Genomic DNA, 21,215 nt, shown 5'->3' with positions numbered 1-21,215 from the left:
TTTGTTAAAGTGTGTGGCTCCTTCCCAGTGGGCACAAGGCCAGTGCGCCCCACAGCCTCACCAGGCAGCAACCCTGAACCCTGTTGCCTTCCCCCTCAGAGTTCGGCTGAGGCCGAGGTTTTCGGAGGAAGCATGAGGACCCGAGGGCCAGCCGGCGCCAGATGCTGGGCGAGGAGCCCAGGAATGCTGCATGCCAGGCAGGGCCAGGGGAGGCCTACGGCAATGTGTCAGACACTGCCCAGCTGTTCACAACACCCCGCTTTACAGATGAGGAGACTAAGGCTGGCATACCTCACTAGTGGTTGGGGGCACAGAGCTCTGAGCCAGGCCTGCCTGTGCCAGAGACCCTGTGCTTGGTCAGGCACCCCTGCCACACCCCAGTGTCTCACAGGCCCACTGATAAAACACTGGTGCGTCTCAGCATCAGGGCGCTGTGCTGTCCGGCCGTGGCTCCCAGTCTTAGAATTCTGGATACTGGCATGGAACAGGCTTGACTGGAAGCCACACAAGCCAGGCTCACAAGAGAAGACGAGGCCACCATCCTGACAGGTATTCGGATGGGCTCCTGGACACCCGGCAGGGGGCAAGTCCAAGGGCAGCCGAAAGGGAAGGGTTGGGATCCTGGAACCACGCTATCTCCCCTGCTAGGGGGTCAGCTCCTTCCACTGGACAGGGACGTCAGTCCCAGTTAACACATCGCCCAGGTGAGCCAGGGTGAGCCCAGGACCCTCAGAGGGTGGGAACCTGTTCAGAGTGGCCACTTCTTTTAGCTCTAGATGCTTCTTTGCTGAGTGCAGGGAGCTTGACAATACATGTGGTGACCTCCAACAAGCACAGGGACTTGCCGGGGGAGGCTCTGTGTGCTGTTCTCACCTACAGCTTCATTTTTCTTACCCATGTTTTCTCTTCACCTTCATTACGTTATTGCTCTTTCACATTTGTTTTTTTTTTAAAAGGTGCTTCAATCATGCATGACAAAGTGTGACAATCACCAACTGAACAAACAAAATTAGCAAGCCTATACTTACTATAAATAGAAGGACACAATTTGCTAAACATTATTCCCTGTTAGGACCAAAACCCTGTCTCTGTTCCTTTAACCACAATCAAGTCTTCCATTCCCCAAGACCTCCAGCGTTCCACGGGCTCCGCCGAGGGTCTCACCTGAACTTCTGAGTCAGCGTCGACGTGCTGCAGCTGGAACCAGGTGTCCCTGTTATGGTACTTCTGCAGGTCTTCCTTCTGAATGGCCACCTTCCCTAGACCAGACAGAGCAGAGGGAAAGCAGTCACAGGAGAGAACAAATCCTCCAGGCCCAACAAAGGTTCATAAGTTACCGCCAATTATTTCAAATGGTATAATCCAAAACAAATAACGGGGTAAATCGATAATGCCACGCTGTCTTCCTTTATGTAAGATCAGTGTATGCAACATTTCATCTTGAAGGTGCCCGCGCCCCACCCCATTAGCAGAACAAGCATCATATGTCACTTCCACAGTGGTCACAGGTCTGCCTGCTCTCACACTGGGAGCACAGCCTGGGTGTGGGCAGGGCCGCCGTGTATGAGCACTTTACTACTTGCATGTTACCCAGGTGGTTTTAGCAAGGTGGGGCACTAGGTGGGGGTTATTTCCTACAGAGGAGAAAACAGCTGTCAGGCGTCTACACAGTGAACTGCTCAGGCCTTGGAAGAATGCAGGAGGGGGTGAGGGAGGGAGCACTGGAGGCAGTCGCTGGGCCACACTGGCAGTGAGACCAGGCCGTGCCACATCACCATCACCTCCTGCCTCAACATCCATGCTGCAAAGTGGACACAGGGCAGTGCTCGTTCGTAAGGTTGTGAAGAGGATTTCATGGAAATGTGTGTGTGTGTGTACCTGTATGAGCTGTAGCTTAGAATACAAATCTGTGCATATTTAGCATATATAGTGTGTACACACGTGTGTATGTGGGTGTGAATTCCACTTAAATAATGTGTGTACATATGTATATTAAGCCTACATAGTGTGTGCATGCTGTGTACACAATGTATAGTCAGCTTGTATAATTCACGTATGTGTGCATGTATGTGTGTGTGTGTGTCAGGCCTGCAGTCACAGTGGCACACGTGTATATGAAGGTTAGTTCACAGCAAATGAGAACCAACAGATGCAGAAAGATGTCCTCCTGGATCTTCCCTTATCTGACTACAGGCAGACACCGCGGAGAAATGGGCTGCCCCAGTCCCTCTCCCGGAAGTTCCATGGCCATGAGGAAGTGGAAAGTTGGCACCAAAATGGTCCTGCACACAATAAACGTACTCCATTCATTTTCCCATATATTTACCATCCACGGGCTGTCACCCTTGGAGGCCTAAAACCATTTTCCTTTGCCTTGACCCTCTCTGAAGTGTGTTATTCCTTTGCTAAGATGCCATGCCAATCCAAGTCTAACACTCTGAGTTACTCGGCGCTGAGGTTCCCCCACGCGGTGTGTGCTGCAGGCATTAATGAACTGTTTGCTTCTCTCTGTGAATCTGTATTCTGTCTGTCCAATTTACAGAGCCCCAGCCAAAGAACTTCACGGGGCAGAGAACAAGATTTCCCCTCCCATGGTTTGTTTTTTTTAAAAATATATTTTATTGATTTTTTACAGAGAGGAAAGGAGAGGGACAGAGAGCTAGAAACATCGATGAGAGAGAAACATCGATCAGCTGCCTCCTGCACATCCCCTACTGGGGATCTGCCCGCAACCAATGTACATGCCCTTGACCGGAATCGAACCCGGGACGTTTCAGTCCGCAGACCGATGCTCTATCCACTAAGCCAAACCGGTTTTGGCTATCCCATGGTTTTTACACCTTGTTCCAAGAACTCGGCCAACTGAACTCTGCTCTGGACTCCAGACCCCAAAGACTCACCCACCAGTACAGATGGTGCATTTGAAAGGCAAAACAAACATGAAAAAGCAGGTCCAAGTGCCAGAGGGTGAAGGCATCCAGAGAGTTGGGACCATTCACTCCCACCAATACCTGCCTTCAATCTCAATCTGTCCATCATTGTGCCATTTGATACGTCAGCAAATTTTCATCATCTCATGTTCTCAAAAGGAAGGTAACTGCCTCACACTCCCCACACGCAAAAGAGACTTGGGAAAGACCCCGGAATCATTCAGCCAGGGCTCCTCGGGTCCAGGCCAGTTAATTCCACACAACCAGCACTTTTGCCCACCTGTGAAGTGGACACAGCAGGTGAGCATTCCAAGGGTCAACACCATTGCCCACGTCCAACCTCAATGGTCCAGCTCTGACCAGGCAGAGCCATCTGGAGCCGAATCCTGTCCAGCCACACACTACAGAACGGTTTAAGCCACTGCACACAGTCAAAGTCTGCAGGTGGGAGAGGAAGAGCGACAGATGCAGGAAACACACAGCAGACACAGGCTGCAGAGAGTATATTCCACAGAAATTCAGAGAGACCCAAATTACAGGCCCCGTGGAACATCCTCCAACAAGCATCACGTTACAAGGGCAGAATGGCGACCTCAGGCCCCTCCCTAAGCCTCGGTCCTCCCCTTCCATCACTAATCCACGTGGTGGGTGTCCTGCTGAGGTCCTGGAGGTGGGTCCTGCCACCTCTGATGGGTCCTGCCACCTCTGGCCATCTGTCCTTCTGTCCGGTCACCAGGAAGAACAGCCTCCAAGAGAAGACTCCTTCCTCTCTGCTTGGCTCCAGTACAACCCTTTTCCCCCATGGGAATATGACTTTGAGTTTTGCAAGAATAAAGCCACATGAAACGAAATATTTCTTGGAACTGAGTTGGGCAACATGTTTCATTGAAAAAAAATTAAAAATATTCCGACTCCATGATTAGTTCAGCTGGGTAAGAGGATTACATTTGCAATTTGAAATGTTACGCAATTGCAATGCTTTTGAGCTTTAACTGTCATAGGGAGGAGTCATGTATCTAATGCTTATATAAATCCTACAACTTACACATCATTACTCTACTTCTGGAAGTACTTAATGTAATATTAAGTCGGCAATACAGGAACATAGTACAAAATATGAAACATTAAAAAATATATAAAATACAACCAAGAATACCTTCCTCTTTCCCCTGCTACGTAGCTCCTGACTCAAGGGTCACCTTGGTCTCCAGCTTCCAGTCTGTCCTTCAAGAGCTCAGTCACAGTCAAGACTCTGCAAACGTGTACTTTTTAAAACATGTGTATTAGTGTTTCTAAGTGCGGTTCTGAGAGAACACCTGATCCACCACCACAGTGTTGACTTAAATGCCTTAATCCGCAGGCCTGTCCCAATCTATCAGAGTGAAATTAACAGTTCGCCAAACCACTCTGAGCCTCACTTTCTCATTTAGACAGAGCGGTGCTACCTGCCTTTCACCACGAAAATCCCCGTGTATGATTTCCTCCGTGGGTGCTGTACCTGTCAGGGTCTGTTCAGAAGACAGAGCACACCAGGTAGTTCATCAGAAGGCAAGTGATGTGGGAAACCAGGCACAGAGGCGGCAGAGCACCTGGGGGAAGGCGAATCATGGGGTGAAACCTGCAGGAAGCCGACTAAGAGCAGACTCAATGAGGCACAGCCCAACACTTGCCCGAGATTGAGCCAGCGGAAGAGAAGTTTGTTCTCATCTCTCCTGTTCAACCTGGTATCCTAGCCAGTGCATGAAAGCAAGAGAAAGAAACAAGGGCATGTAGACTGGAAAGGAAGAAATAAAAGTCTTTACTTACAGAATCTATAGGAAAATCTACAAGACAAGCTAGTAGAATAGCTGTGTTTAGTAAGACCGCAGAATACAAAGTCAATGCATAAAAATCAATTGTGTTTATGCCTAGAAGCAATGACAATAAAAATTGAAAAACGACAATATCTTTCACAAAATGATGTTTTTATGGCTTGTGATTTTAGTATACTACCTAAAAAAAATCTTTGTCTACTCCATCAAAAACAAAATATATAAGGATAAATAAATAAGTGTGTGTGTGTGTGCAATGTCTGCAAGATGTGTATGCTGAAAACACATAACAAATACTGATGAAAGAAATTAAAGAAGGCCCAAGTAAGTGGAAAGATATACCATGTCAGAACATCTGAAGACTGAAATTTTGTTAAGATGTTAATTCTCCCCAAATTAACCTATAGATCAAAGCAATCTCAGTCATTTAGGAAATTAAGTTAATAAAACATCAAAGAAATCAAAACCAAAATGAGATATCACCTCACACCTTTAAGAATGGCTATCATCAATAAATCAACAAACAAGTGTTGGCAGGGATGTTGAGGAAAGGAAACCTCAAGCACTGTTTGTGGGAATGCAGATTGGTGCAACCACTATGGAAAACAATGTGGAGGTTCCTCAAAAAATTAAAAATGGAACTGCCTTCATGCCAAGAAATTTCACTTCTGGGAATATATCCGAAGAAACCCAAAACACTAATTTGAAAGAATATATGCACCCTATGTTCAATGCAGCGTTATTTACAATAGTCACAATATGGGAGCAATCCAAGTATCCATCAGTAGATGAGTGGATAAGAAAGCTGTGGTACATTTACACAATGTAAATGTGAAGGAAATCTTACCTTTTGTTACAGCATGTATGGGCCTAGAGGGCATTATGCTAAGTGAAATAAGCCACTCAGAGAAAAACAAATACCATATGATTTCACTTATATGTGGAATCTAATGAACAAAATAAACAGAGAAACAAGATAGAAACAGACTCATAAAGAACAGACTGCCAGCTGTCAGAAGGGAGGGGGAGTGGGGACTGGGTAAAAAAGCAGTACAAATTGGTAGTTGCAGAATAGTCACAGAGATGCGGATTGCAGAATGGAGAATCCTCTCTAATAAAATGGTAATATGCAAATTAACCATCACTCCGCTACATAAATCACGCCCACCAGCCAAGCCACGCCCACCAGCCAATCAGGGCGACTATGCAAATTAACCCCCATCCAAGATGGCTACAGCCACAGAGAGCAAGGTTACCCAGGTAACAGAGCAAGCCAAGCTTTCCATAGCCGTTGCAGGCCTAAGCCTCCACTCAAGCTACAAAGTTTCAATTATAGAAGGTAAACAAATTCAAACAAATGGCGGCAGAATGGAGCTTGAGAGAGCAGACCAGGGTTGTCGGCGGCAACAGGGGCAGCAAAGCTTTCCGCACACCCTGGCCGGGCCCATCCGCTTAAGGCTACAAAGTTTCAATTGTAGAAGGAGAATTAACTGCCACAGAAATGGCTGCCGCCCCGGAGGGAGCAGCAGGCTTGGCTCCGCTCCAGGCTACAAAGTTTCAATTGTAGAAGGAAAATAAATTCCAGATACCAGGCCTCCGCTTGGGTTGCCAGGGGGCGTGGCCGGCCTGCAAACCACCACAGACCCCTCGCTCAGGCCGACCCACGCCCCAAGGGAACCCCACCCTGATCCGGGACACCCTTCAGGGCAAACCAGCTGGCCCCCACCCGTGCACCAGGCCTCTATCCTATCTAATAAAAGTAATATACAGATTGATCATCACTATAACACACAATATAGCTGCCCCCATGTGGTCAAAGATCCTGCCCCCATGTGGACACAAGATGGCCACTACAAGATTGCCAGCAGGGGAGGGCAGTTGGGAGGCACCTGGCCTGCAAGGGAGGGCAGTTGAGAGGGACCAGGCTTGCAAGGGAGGGCAGTTGGAGGTGATCAACCCTGCAGGAGAGGGCAGTTAGGGGTGACCAGGCTGGCAGAGGAGGGAAGTTGGGGGCAATCGGGCTGGCAGGGGAGCAGTTAAGCATCAACCAGGCTGGCAGCGGAGTGGTTAGGGGGTGATCAGGCTGGCAGGCAGAAGCGGTTAGGGGCAATCAGGAAGGCAGGCAGGCAAGCAGTTGGGAGCCAGCAGTCCTGGATTGTGAGAGGGATGTCCGACTGCCCGTTTAGGCCCGATCCCACCCAGGATCGGGCCTAAACGGGCAGTCGGACATCCCTCCAGGAGTCCCAGATTGGAGAGGGTGCAGGCTGGGCTGAGGGACAACCCCCCGCTGTGCACGAATTTCGTGCACCGGGCTTCTAGTATAGTCAATAATATTGAGATAACTGGGTATGGGGCCAGGTGGGTACTTGGGCAGTGGGGGACCTCTGTAGAGTGCATGGTTTTTCAGCCACTTTGCTGTACATCTGAAACTGGTGTAGAATGCTATGAATATAGACTGTAGTTGAAAAAAAAAGTTTTTTAAAAGAAGCTGATTAAAATATGTAAATGTCAATTCAAAGGCCTAGAATAGCAAAAAGAGTTTGGAAAAGAACAGAGTTGGTGGCACCCTCACTGGATACACCCCTCCCTCCTGGACTCGACCCTCAGAGGGGCACACGTGCAACTGCAGCAGGAAAACCTGAAGGTGAGTGTGGGCTCCTGCTGGTGCGAGGCCAGCAGATCAGACACAGGAGACCGTGAGAAGCCGATGACGCTGCGCTCATTTCCGTGATACAAATTTATACCCTAGAACTTGGCTTCTCATACTGTAACAACATAATTACTAGTCATAACTTTAAATTATTCCTGGAGATTCAGACAGCCACTTATTTTTACAGCTGTAAAAACGACAGTGAAAACATCTAAGTCCAATTGCAACTGACACACCATAATTTTAAAGCCACCAAGAATGGCTAAGCCATGATTTTGCTGGTTATCTTCAAAAATTAGCAGGTACCTTAAACAGAATGATTAATAAAGAACTTATTTTGGTTATTTTAAGGGGAAATAACCCCAGAACCAATGTGACCAGGTTCTCTGATTAAAACGTACAAAAATATTTAAACATGTTTTTTTTCTTAGGATTACCACTCAAAAAAGTTTTTCTATGCCTCCAAGGATTAGTGGATATCCTCTTCATTCTAGTATAATCTGAGCCAATTACTAAGGCCAATACTCTTTCTCCATATTCACTTTCATCTATCACACTGGTGTATCCAATGCAGCCACAGCGTCACTGGGTAAAATGTCAACTTCTAACTGGGCAGCTTAAGATTCTACACTCTGCTCTTCCCTCTCCTGCTTCTTTCCATCCCTCCTTGAACAAACCGTGGTGCACTCAGTAGGTGTTGGATAGAGATAAACCCTCAAGGAGCTCCAGGCCATAGGAAGTATAGTCCAATGAACATGTGACAAAAAGCAAAAGAAATGCTCCAGCAGGTGAAGCCACGGAGAGCACACACATGGAAGGGCAGCTCACTCAGGTGTCGTCTCTGGCTAACCAGGGTCTCAGATGGGCAGCAGTAGCCAGGTGCGCATGGGGGTGAGGTGAAGGGCCAGAGGTGGGCGCCATGCAGAGGGAGCAGTGTGAGCCAAGGCCAGGAGGCAGGGGGCACCAGGAGAGAGACTGGAAGGAATCAGGAGAACCTGGGCCCACGTCTGGGATCGAGGAGGTCAGGAAGGAGGAAGCCCTCGGCAGGGCAATCACTAAGGGCTTGAACACCCAGCTAAGGGTTTGGGAGTCATCTTGAGGCAAAGGGAGACCTGCAGGACCTGAGCAGTGGAATCCCACGGTCAGATCTGAATTCCAGGCCCATCATCACACCAACGGAGATCCCTCAAGACCTGGAAAGTGTGCACTGTCTGCTTGCAAACCCTTCTTTATCAGTTCCTTCAGCGCTAAGGATTCCGTTGGAAAGCTCCTACCACAGTTCCATATTAAAATGAAGTCAGATGTGAATTATCTGAGTTCCTAGGAGATCCATGCCAAGCACTTCCTGAACAAACTCCAGGTGTTTCTACTTAAATCGCAGCAGTTTCCAAGAATGTTATCCGTTGGAAATGCAGGCTCTCAGGCCCTTCCCAGACCCATGCATCAGCACCTGTATTTTAACAAGCGTGGGAAGCTCTGGGCTATACTGCCAGAAACAACACCAGTGGCCTGGATCATTCCGCCATAAGCACAACTTTATGCTACCACAGCACCGAAGCTGCCTTTAGAGTTTTTGATTTTGAATTTCTTGTTATCTGTCAAGTGGAAACCCACCACCCATGCGTCTTCCCTGGACTGGGAAAGCAGGAGGGCGGGTGCACTCAAGGCGGCTCACACCAGAGGAGGCGCAAGCTGAAAGGAGCGTTTGGTGGAAGAGGATGAGTATCCACTTTCTACCCACAGGGTTGGCAGCAGTAGGGCTCCCTGGCCTTGGGCCCACATCTGCCACACATTATCCTGTGCCTGCAGAGAGCTACCCTCTTCAGGGGAAAGTAAATCTACTGCGAGGCTCTGATGTTTATATGTAGACACCTAAAAAGGAAGTATTCCACAATCACATGGCCCCATTCCAATAAAGAGGAGATATATGTCAGGGGCTGAGACAGAGATAAATGGGGATGGGGAATCCAGGATCACTCCTGGGTTATGGGTTTTCACTAAGTGAATTTTGGTAGCAGGATACAGATGGAGCTGAAAAATTGTGGACAGTGGTAGTGGGAAAGGAATGGTGGGTCAAGGGATAGGAGGAGGGCTTGGTGATGGTGGATGGTAAGTAATGGTGGAGGACAGATGATTGGTGGATCATAGGTGATGGGTAGAAGGTGGTAGATAGTGATGGTGGGTGGTGGATGGTGGGTGGTGGTAGAAGGTAGCTGGTATAGATGAGTAGGAGTGGTGAACAGTAATGGTGGATGATGGAAGAGGGTGAACAGTGATGGTAGATGGTGCATGGTGATGGGGGGGAGTGGTGGTGGTGATGATAAATGGTAGATAATGGATGGTTATAGATGTAGCTAGTAAGTCACAGCTGGAGAGGTAGAAGATAGACAAATGATCGATGGCAGGTAGTAGACAATACATGATGGGTAAAGAGTGGTGGATGGTGATGGTGGAATATAGTACATGATGGATGAATGGTGATGGTGGATGATGGGTGGCAGTAGATTGTAGATGGCAGGTGATGAGTGAAAGGTGGTGGAATGGTGATGGTGGATGGCAAATGGTAGGTGGTGAGTGGAGAGTCATACAGGACAGAGGATGAATGATAAATGTTGGGTAGTTGGTACATAATGAGAGGAGGATGGAGGATGGTGATAGCAAACTATAGCGCACTGGAGGGGATGGTAGTAGTGGGTCATGGAGGATGATATTTTGTTCTGATATGAATAACTCATTCTGCCATCACCATCTCCTACCCACCTTCCACCACCACCACCACCATCCACCATTTTCCAGCTCCATCTATGTCCCACCACCCACCATCCACCTGGTGTTGTAAACCCATAACCAGAAGCCACCTTGGACTTCTCCTTCCCTGCCCGCCCCCTATCAGGCTACACATTCAATCAACTATTGCCTCTAAATACAGGCAATGAAGCATAATCTGAAATAAGGTCAAGAGCTCAGAAGCACAGACTTGGGAACCTGGCTGCCAAGGTCTGAACACCACCCAAAAGCCGTGTGACTTGTCTGTACCAGTTTCCTCATCTGAAAAATGCACCTACTTCACAGAATTATGAATATGAAGTGAGTCAATATTTGTAAAGCACCTAGAACAATACCTGCACATAGTAAGTGCTAAGTATTTTTATATACATGATTAGAACAGATATGCACCAGATACTTCACTTTACATGTCTCCTCCTTTCCTACAATACGAATTCCTGCCAGATAGTTGCAGAAGAAACAGGCAGCACTTACCATTCTTCCAGAGTGAGAACATGGAAGATGGAAGAAATGACAACCAAAGTGCAGCTCATTGACACACCAAATGGCTCATTAATATCGGAGAGTTGGGTTTAACTTCCTAGGATCAGACACTAATCTCTATCTACACATATGCAACACGTTTTTAGTATAAGCAACAGAGTTCACTTAAGTCTCAACACATGAATGCTTGATAAAACTTTCATAAAGTTTTATTCTTCTTCAACTAAGCCACCCTAGCCTAAATAAAGCAAGCATCAACACGTCCTGCTTCTGTATAAAGGCTCCCCACTGCCCCACCTGTTTCTTTGCTAAGCTCTAGGTTTGTACTGTCTTGGAAGCCTTATTTGCCCAACTTTAATAGATCAAGTAAGAGGCGTTGTGATGGCTCATGGAGATGACTCAGGGTAGGAAATAAGCCACGCGCATGGACTAAAGGAGAAATTCACATGTGGACCAAGATCTTAAAAAGGAAAACAGGGTGAAGGAGAGAAGGAAATGACGGAGCATGAGATTGGAAAGGAAGAAAAGGGAGGGGATGGAGGTGGGTGTGGGAGAGGGGCGGGCTGAGGAGGGGGTACTAAGGCACATCCCCGCTCTGCCGGTCATGGAACAACTGGAGAGCAGAGCAGCAGAATGTGTATGTCACTTTCTCCAGCCCCCCATCTGCTGTAGACCCCGCAGATCTGGTGATTCTGGCAGAGAAGGTGACTGCTGCTTTCCCTGCCTCTAGTCAGTCCAAATCACTTAGGTTTAGGAACGCTCTCACACTCACACAACGTCAGAGTCCCAGAGAAAGCATAAATCTAAATGCTATCCAAATGCTTGATTAAAATATAAAATGTTCAGATTGAATTCTGGGAAGCCACCTCTGTCACATTAGGCAGGATGAGAATTAGATTCAGAGTGAGAGCAAGTTCTGGGGATAGGCAGCACCCACTGAGGAGTCTTCAGGGAGGGAGCTGACTTCATGGGATGACTAAGCAGGTGTAGACACCTTTCTCCTCCCAAGTCTCTGCCAACACTGGTACTCACTTCTCTAGAAATATGACAGGAAATGTCTGACTTGTTGGCTCACCACCTGTTAGCTATGCATCTTCAGACAAGTGTCTTATCTTCTCTGAGCCTCAGTTTCTTCTTGATACAGCAAATAGAGGGGATATCTACTTCCTGGGGTTAATACAAAGGATAAATGGCATGCTTTTATGCCTGGCATATATAAGCATTCAGCACATGTTAGTTTCCTTCTAACTGTAAATGTCACCCTGAGAAACTTAATAAAACTGTGGAATTCTATGTTCAGACCCTGGACCATCTGGATCCACCAGCATGGGTGGGGGCTTGGGTACCTGGATTTTAACATACTCCCCAGGAGAAAAGGAGGAGCATGCTGCTTGAAGATAGAAAGCATCTGAGCTCATCACTGTGGGACTAGTCAGGTTTCAGAAAACTGAGATATATTAAAAAGGTTTCTAGTGTTAAGAGGGTAGAGGCCTGCACAGGGGCACAAGTGGGGTGCTACACATGTGTGTGAATGCACACGTGTGTTTATGTTGAGATGGCTAGAAAGGCCATTGAGAAGCTAAGCCCAGAGGACAATGTGGTCAGATTATGAAAGGCCTTGACTACATGCAAGGGAGTGTGGACTTCCTTCTCCAGGCCAAATCAGACAGTGTGGCCTCAAACTTGGCAATATTTTAAAAAATAAATCAGGCTCTAAAATGGAAGCATAAACCTCCAGAAAAGAGTTTCTTCAGATGGGAAACTATCTATAAAACAGATTGAATTTCTAAAATGTAATAAATGGAATGCGTAGAGGTATTTTCAAAAACCATCCATTGTTTTCACAAATGTGTAGTATCTGCCTCCTAAGCCAAAGCCAGATGTTGGGGACAGGCACGATGGAGTCACTTCTGGGCCCTAGCCATGTTTTGAGCTTTTTCGTAAGTACAGTGGGATGTCAGTGGTCAGCTTTAACTGGGAGGAGATGCTCACGGCACACACGAAGAAAAGGCCGTGGAGTGAAGGGAGGAGTGTCTTATCTTCTCAGGGGGCAAACTCAGAGGCCATGCAGGCTACAGTCCAAGCAAGTGAAAGCTCGGTGTAGGGCAAGCATGTCAAACTCGCGGTCTGTGAGCTACATGCCTCGTTTATTTGGCCCATATTAGCCTTTGAGTTTGACATGTTTGGTGTAGAGTGATGTGGCAGCACCTGCAGGAACTGAGCTCCAAGTCTCGGCAGGGCAGCTAGGAGGGTGAGGAAGCAGCAGGTACAGGGTTTACTCAGCAATGAGGAACCTTTGGTGGCCACTCTGAGTTCAGCATGATGCATCCGAGATGCCTCGAGACACCACAGGGATCCTGCAGGGAAGCTGGACCCACAGGCTGAGAACTAAGGAGGCAGCGTAGAAGCCCAGCAGGCTGGGAGTAAATGCCAGAGGGGGTGAGGCCACAGGCTGAGCAAGAGCTGCAGGGAAGGCGGCCAACTGTACTGTGTGCTGCTGGGAGCTGCTGCGGTCTTGATGAAACATCCCTGCTGGCTATGTGGGTGACCTGCTCAAGAGGTCTGGGCAGTGAGAATGGAGCCCTTCGGAACCCCAAGCCTGATCCAGAGGAAAGGTGATCAACTGTCTGCGTGACTCAAGTGCACTTCAAACGCCAAGTGCTCTACCCAAGAGCCTCCCTCCCAGGAAAGGCCAAGGCCACCCCACGGACGTTACATGGTGCTTGGATCCCAGCAACTACAGTCGTGCTCATGTTTGACTTCTCGATTCTATTTTTGGGGCCACAGTAAACATGAACAGGAACACAGGTGCACTACTGAACTCGGGAAGCTTCTATGCTATTCCACACCTGTCCTCCACATTCAGGTTGGGCCTCACCCTCCCTAGGAGTCCCCCACTGAAATGTTAGTGCCTCTGAGCATACCCCAATACCTCTGAGAGCACCCCAATACTGCTAATACCCCACATTCCTGAGAGCACCCCAATGCTTCTGAGCATACCCCAATATCTCTGAGAACACCCCCCCCCAATATTGAGAGCACCCTAATACCTCTGAAAACACTCCAGTACCTCTGAGAGGAACTCAAAACCTTTGAGAGCCCCAATATGTCTAAGGACACCACAATACTTCTGAAAATATCCCAATACCTCTGAAAGCACCCCAATGCCTCTGTGAAGACCCCAATACCTATAAGATCACCCCAATGCCTCTGAGAGCATCCAATACCATCTGATGGCCTATGGAGGGTGTTGGAGTCAGGAACAGGGGTGGCCTGGGGATGGGGGAGGGGTTCTCCCCTGCACACAGCCCCCTGGAGGAGCCCCCGGGGGCCATTTGAAGAAGGTTTGAGGTTACTGTATCCTCGTCTTCAAGGACAGCTGCCAAGGCTTTGCTGGCGTGTGCTGGTCTCTCCCACGTGATCTTATGCTGTGAAGCCCCTCCACAGGCTGCCAGGCCAGGACTCAGCGGCCTGTGCCAGTCCTGGGGGGTGCCACCGCCAGGCTAGCCGGCTGCCCAGGCCGCTTCCTGCTGCGGCTGAGCACAGCCAGAAAGGCCAGGCTGAAAACGCCGCTCACCTCTGCTGTCTCAGACAGGATGCCTGGAAGAGACATCCGCTCACACCAGAATGCGACACCCACCGAAGTACCTACCTATGATGGAGTCCCTGCGGAAAACGTCTCTATCGAAGATGTAAAAGGACAGGTGACGAAAACTCCGCGGAATTTCACAGTAGAAGTCTTCTCCATAGAAGGGGCTGGACAAAGAAACAGAATGAGCACCGTTAGATTCCGCGAGGTGATGGCCTCGTCCTCAGTCGTGGCGTGAGCATCGTGGTGGGGGCGCAGCCTAAGCACCGACCTGGGGCACACACGTGCACTCATTCTTAAGCACCACAAACACGCCATTCCACGTTTCGCTTGTAAGACACGAAATTGCAGCTTCTTAACTGGGATGTAAATGAACTTAAGAGTGAACAGGCTGTAAAAATCTTCAAAGATGTGGCCCCAGCACTGAAGGCATGTCACGTTAAATCAGCGGTTTTCAACCTTTTTTCATCTCGTGGCCCGAGTAAACTAATTACTAAAATTCTGCGGAACACCAAAATATATAGTTTTTGCTGATCTGACAAAAAAAAATAGGTGTAATTTTGATTCATTCATACCAGACAGCTATTGTTGTGTTGACTGTTATCACTTTTTTAATTTGACAACGTAAGGAAAAAGAGGTCAGTGCCCTAACAGTCAGGTATTGCATGTTTTAAAAATTCCTGTGGCACCCTGGTTGAAAATCACTGCATCAAATGAAGGAATTGCTGTGCTGGTTTGGCGACAGCTCGGGGAAACCAGAGAGCTCGACACCAGAGAGATCGTGGCATTAACCCTTTGCACTCGCTTGCTTTTTTCTTCTACTCGGGATTTAATGCTAACCGTGTCGAGTAACACTCGACATCCAAGTGAAAAGGTTAACAAAGCCATGTCTATTGTGTGTGTCCAGCTTCAGCACAAATGCTCCAGGGCTGCTAACCATCTTGAGGGTCGGGGTGGCAGGTCGCAGGCCTCACCCAGCGTTCAGATGGTACAGAGCGCTCCCCTTTCTCCAGGAGTCGGGGTTAAATTCCGACCAGGCCACCATCCGCACCTCTCGCCAGGTAGAGGAGTCTTACCCACCAGAGCCAACTGTCCACACAGACCCTGAGGCTCATTCACCCACAGGTGGAGACTCAAAATAAACTAAAAATTCTAATTGAGGGGCTGGAACCCCGGGGCCGTCCTAGCCGGGTGCAGCCTGAGGTGAACAGACACTGGTTCATGGAAGCCACCGTGAATATGCACAGAACACGGCCCCCTGCCATACCTGCATCCACCAGGGAGGAAATGGAACAGTTACTTCAGCGCACACACCTACAACTACCTTGGAATCTGGCATGATTCCACTTCCACGCATGCTCATGGCTAAGGCCCAGCACAGGAAACATGGAACAGGTCAAGTAAAAACTAAAACAGTGTGCTTCATTTTGTTAGGAGAAAGAGGGATGTAGGCTGCTGACCAGGTATGAAAAGAGAGATGGAAAGAATTGATACCGTGTCTCCTAGTGAAAGTTTACTGTGAGTGACACAGACATGACAATAGGGAAGAAAGGGAGGGGGGCGGGCGGAGAATCAGTTCCCAACTAAGAGAGCTCCAAGGCCGTATTTTCTCAAGTTTAGCACCTCTGAAGTCAGAATGTATCCTACAATCAATGTCAGAAAAAACTGTTTCATAGATTAATTAGCATTTTTTTAGTGTACATAAAATAATGGTACGTCCATAATTGACAAATGTCACAGATTCTATAAAATACAGACTTTTTTATGGCACGACACACCGTTATTTGAAGGTCATGAGCACAAACAGCTGGAGCCTTGAGGAGCTCCAGGGTCATCGCAGGGAGAAGGGGGAGAAGCAAATAAGCCATCACAGAAGTAAGGCGTGATGGGAAATGAAACCCGGTTCAGAAGGGATGGGGCACAGTGCAGGAGAGGAAAGCAGTAGGCAAGGAGGGAGAAGGACAAGTGTGGGGTCCAGAACGGGCCCACAGCGGGCACTGCCCAGGTCTGGACCCAAACACACTGAGTCAGGGCAAGAGAGTCAGTGAGGAGGAAAGGCTGAGAGAGGCGGGGAAACCAGCAGGTCTGACAGCCCATGTCAGACACCAACCAGTGTGCCAATCCTTCCAGCTAGAAAGACAAAGGACCCATGTCGGCCAGCACATGCTTGAGAAAGAAGAGCAAAGGTGGAGGACCTACAGTTCCAGGTTTCAAAACTTACTGCAAAGTGACAGTAATCCAGACAGTGTGGTCCTGGCCCAGGGACAGGCAGATCCCTACCTCACACCATACACAAAAAATTAACTCAAAGTAATCACACACCTAGATGTAAGGGCTAAAATGGCAACAACTAAAACTGTAACTATACAGAAATAAATCTTTGTAACCTAGAGGAAGGCAAAACATTTTTAGATATGACATCAAAACAATTTCTAAAGGAAAAAAATATCAGTAAGCCAAACTTCATCAAAATTAAAAATATTGTGCTTTAAAATACACTATTATGAAACTTCAAAGAAAGACTAGGAGAAAATCTTTGCAAATCATGTATCTGATATAAAACTTGTATCCAGAATACATTAAAAAAAGACACTTTTACAGCACAATAAGAAGCAGGTAAGTAGTTCAATTGAAAAATGGGCAAAAGATTTGAACAGATATATCACCAAAGCAGACAAATGATCCACAAGCATATAAAAAAAGTTTAACATCATTAGCCAACAGGGAAATGCAAATTAACTGACAAAATACCACTTCCCCCTACTAGGATGGCGATAATAAAAAAGATGGCAACAGGTATTAGGAAGGATGTGGAGAAATTGGAACCCTCTTACATTGCTGGTGGAAATGCAAACTAGTGCAGCCACTTCAGGAAACAGTTTGGCAGGGTATTAAAAAGTTAAACACAGAGTGATGACAGGGCCCAGCAATTCCTCTCCTAGCAATACCCAAGAGAAATGAAAATGTATCTATACAAAAACGGATACATGAATGTTCACAGCAGCATTATTCACAACAGCCCAAAGGTGGAAACAACCCAAATGTCAAGTGACAAATGGAAAAACAAAATCTGGTAAATCCATACAATAGATTCTTGTTTGGTGATAAAAAAAGGAACAAAGTGCTAAGAAATGCCACCACAATGAACCTCAGAAGCATGCTAAGTGAAAGAATACAGATGCAAATAAAAAAATCCAACCCCCTTTTTAATATTCCATTTATAAGAAATGTCCAGAAAAAGCAAATGTGTACAAAGTAGGTCAGTGAATGCGGGAGGCTGGAGGTGGGAGGGAGGTAACTGCAATGGGCTCTTCTTGAGTGTTCTAAAATGAATATAGTGATAATGACACACTCTGTAAATTTACTAAAAATTGCTCAATTTTACACTTTAAAATTTTTCTACAGCCCTGGCCAGGTGGTGCACTCAGTTGGAGCACTATCCAGTGTACCAGAGGGTTGTGGGTTTGATTCACAGTCAGGGCATGTGTGTGTGGGTTGGGGCGGGTACCAATTGATCTCTCTCTCTCTCTCTCTCTCTCTCTCTCTCTCTCTCTCTCTCTCAAATCAATATTCTCAGGTGAGGATTAAAAAAAATATTTTTTAATTCCTATAGCATGAAGAGGACTCTTTATAGCCCTTTTTCTAGCTCCTCTCCTCCTTACAGCTCACCCTCAGAAGAGGAGCCAAAATAATTCCTGCATTCTGGGCATTGGACCAGCCTCCTGGGAACCTGTGCCCCAGTGGGATGGCCAGCTTCCCCTGGGCACCCATGACATCCCAGGTCCTGTTCTGAGCCCCAACAGGTAGCAAACAGAGTTGACCCTTGAATAACACGGGTTTTAAAATTCACGGACAAGTGGAGCCCAACAGTTCGTTGTTCAAGGGTCAACTGTATTTAGCCCTCACAAGGTGGGGAAACTGAGGCACCGGCCAGTCTATCTAGTGTATGTTTACAGGCAAAGAAATAGTGTGCGGCTTTGAATCCCACCGTGTCCAGGTCCTAATTCCCAGGGCCTGTGAATATGTTACCTCACATGGCAAATGGGACTTTGTAGATGGGATTTAGTTAAGGATCTTGAGTTTGAAGTCCTCCTGGACTATCCAGGTGGGCCCAAGGATCTCAGGGCAGAAGAGGGGTCGGAGCCAGAGAAGGACACACGATGATGGAAGCAGAGGCTGTGTTGAAGCAGGGCCTTGAGACAGGGCCGGATGAGCCAGAAGATGTGGTCTGCCCTGGGCTCCAGATGGCACCTGCCCAGCCGACACCAATTGTAGTGATTGTGGTGTTTTATTCTCCTGGGCCATCACACAGCAGCTCACTAGGAACGAGGATCGGGGGCATCTGGCAGACAGATGCTCTCCCGACAAAGTGGAGCGTGGACAATGCTCGGCGCGGACCTCCAGACCTGGGCTGACACAGGGACTGACTGCTGCTATGCTAAGGACACTAGAGGGGAGGGAAGGGAGAAAGGTGACAGCCATGCCCATCCCCGCCCCCCACCCCAGGAGGGAGCTGTGGGACCAAGGCGGGGAGACCAGGCAACGCCCACCTCTTCTCACTAGGACCCATACCTTGATGACAATACAACTTCCATTTGCATTTAACTGATTTCATCATTTTTTAAAATTTGTCCAGAGACTGGGTGAACTTTACTTAGAAAACCATTTCTTTGTAATGAAAACAAAATCTTCAGAGATCTCAAGTACTTAAATTGTTCTGAGTATTTCAGAGAAGTAGCCATCTAAAAACAAGAACTATCCTTCCATCTTTCAAGGAAAGCAGATGCCTAAGACTTCCATCAAGTGAAGGTCCATAGTTTAACAAATGCTCATTCAAAAGCCCCATCTAAGCTTATTCTCCCCAGTGGACTCTTTGCCTTGATGCGCCTTCCTGTGACTCGTCGTCTGCATTAGTGAGGCTCTGTCTGATGTCAACAGACTCCACAGGAGTGTGATGCACTGGGTTAACTTCCAGTTCCACAACCCACTCCTCCTGTGAGTGCCAGCTCTCTTAGTTCCCACTTATTCGACGTGTGACTAAGAGCCTAAAACATCGTGAAGATTAATGACATAGTCTACAGGAAACCCTCTGACACTCAGGAGGAAAGACACTCCAGAAAGTAGGTCAGTGAAAGTGTGTGTGCATGTGTGTGCGTGTACACATAAATTGTGTGTGTGTGTATGTATGTGTGCAAATGTGCAGATGTGTGTGGGTGTGCCTGTGCACATGGAGGTATGTGTGTGCCTGTGTGTGTGTGTGTGTGTGTGTGTGTGTGTGTGTGTGTACAAAAAGATTCAAAGACACACACATGAAGGGTATGTCATTGACTTAAAAGGGGGATGGGCGCTGACCTGGAAGGTCTTGGGGCCATTTATTGTGGAGGCTTGGTCTGCAGGCACCATCACCTATAGACTATGCCTAATCCTTCCCCCACATTTGGCATATGTATCCCAGGAAGACATCATTTTTCACAGTAAATTGATTCATAATTAGACTTATGTGTAAATTTTTAGAATTTCTCCATGTTCTTTTTTTACTCCTTTATGATCTGAATTTTGTTTGCTTTCAAAAGAATACTTCATTTTAACTAAAACCAAAAAATATGTATTTTTTTCTTTTTAAGAATGACAGTCTATCGAGGACTTTGGACCCACCAGAATGGCTAGAATAAAAAAGACATAATAACAAGTGTTGGTGAGGATGTGGAGAAATTCGAACCCTCATTCACTGCTTAGAGAAATGTAAAATGGCCACTTTGGAAAGCAATGGCAGTTCCTAAAATGGTAAATATAGAGTAACCACATGGCCCAACAACCCCACTCCTGGGCATATACCCGGAGAAATGAAACCACGTGTCCGCACAAAAACTCATACATGCAATTTAACAGCATAACTCACAGCAGCCAAGATGGAAACAACCCAAATGTCCATCAACAGATGAATGGATAAACAAAATGTGGTCCAGCCAAACACTGGGATAGTATCAGCCACAGAAAGAAACGAACCCCTGACGCATGCTGTCAAGTGGATGAGCCTGGAAAAAGTCAGACCCACAGGCCACATAGTGTAGGATTCCATTTACATGAAACCCCAGAACAGGCAAATCTGTAGACAGAAAGTGGTAGTGGCTGCCAGGGGCTGGGTAGCAGGGTGTTGGCAGGAAATGGAGACAGTTAAAGGGAACGGGTTTCTTTTTAGGGAGATAAAAATGTTCTAAAATTGATTGTGGTGATGGCTGCACAACTCTAAATATACTGAAAACCATAGAGTTGTACATTTTAAATGGGTAAATTATATGGTATGTGAATTATATCTCAATAAAACTATTTTTAAATTACATAAAGATGTCACAAAGCAAAAAACAGAATTAACATTGTAGGGTATTCCTCCTAGAGTTGTTTTTTCTCTAAAGATGTATGTATATAGAATAGAAATAGAGGTAGACCGAGGCACATATTTTTAAAATAAAAGTGGGATTGCTTGGCTGGTGGCTCAGTGATTGAGCATCAGTCCAAGAATCAGGAGGTCAGGGTTCAATTCCCGGTCAAGGCACATGCCTGGGTTTTGGCTTGATCCTGAGGGGGGGGGCGAGGGCGGGGTTCAGGAGACAGCCGATCAATAATTCTCATCATTGATGTTTCTCTCTCTCCCTCTCCCTTCCTCTCTCTGAAATAAATAAAAATATACTAAAATAAAATAAAAGTGGGATCATATTATATATTCTGATATGTAGTCAGCTTTTTCCTTTCACATCATGCCATGGACAGCTTTCCAAATAAGAACATAAAATGTTTGCACAGCGGGTGTGGCTCAGTGGTTGAGCGTCAACCTATAAACAAGGAGGTTACAGTTTGATTCCTGGTCAGGGCACATACCCAGGTTGCGGGCTCAATTCCTAGTGTGTGGCATGCAGGAGGCAGCCAATCAATGATTTTCTCTCATCATTGATGTTTCTATCACTCTC

General features: G+C 47.0%; 1 protein-coding gene across 1 annotated transcript in view; it reads right to left on the bottom strand.

The window, feature by feature from the left end:
* The window catches only part of RASA3 (RAS p21 protein activator 3), a 115,923-nt gene that overhangs the window by 42,093 nt on the left and 52,615 nt on the right, over positions 1-21,215 (bottom strand). Inside the window, exons 3-4 of the mRNA XM_079778739.1 lie at positions 14,314-14,417; positions 1,165-1,259 (exon numbers count right to left, since the gene is read on the bottom strand). Coding sequence (XP_079634865.1) covers positions 1,165-1,259; positions 14,314-14,417 — 199 coding nt within the window. The remainder of the gene's footprint in view (positions 1-1,164; positions 1,260-14,313; positions 14,418-21,215) is intronic.

The sequence above is a fragment of the Cnephaeus nilssonii genome (genome assembly GCF_951640355.1).
Source record: "Cnephaeus nilssonii genome assembly, chromosome: 8".
Lineage (NCBI taxonomy): Eukaryota > Metazoa > Chordata > Mammalia > Chiroptera > Vespertilionidae > Cnephaeus > Cnephaeus nilssonii.
This window is presented reverse-complemented; position numbering and strand designations above follow the sequence as displayed.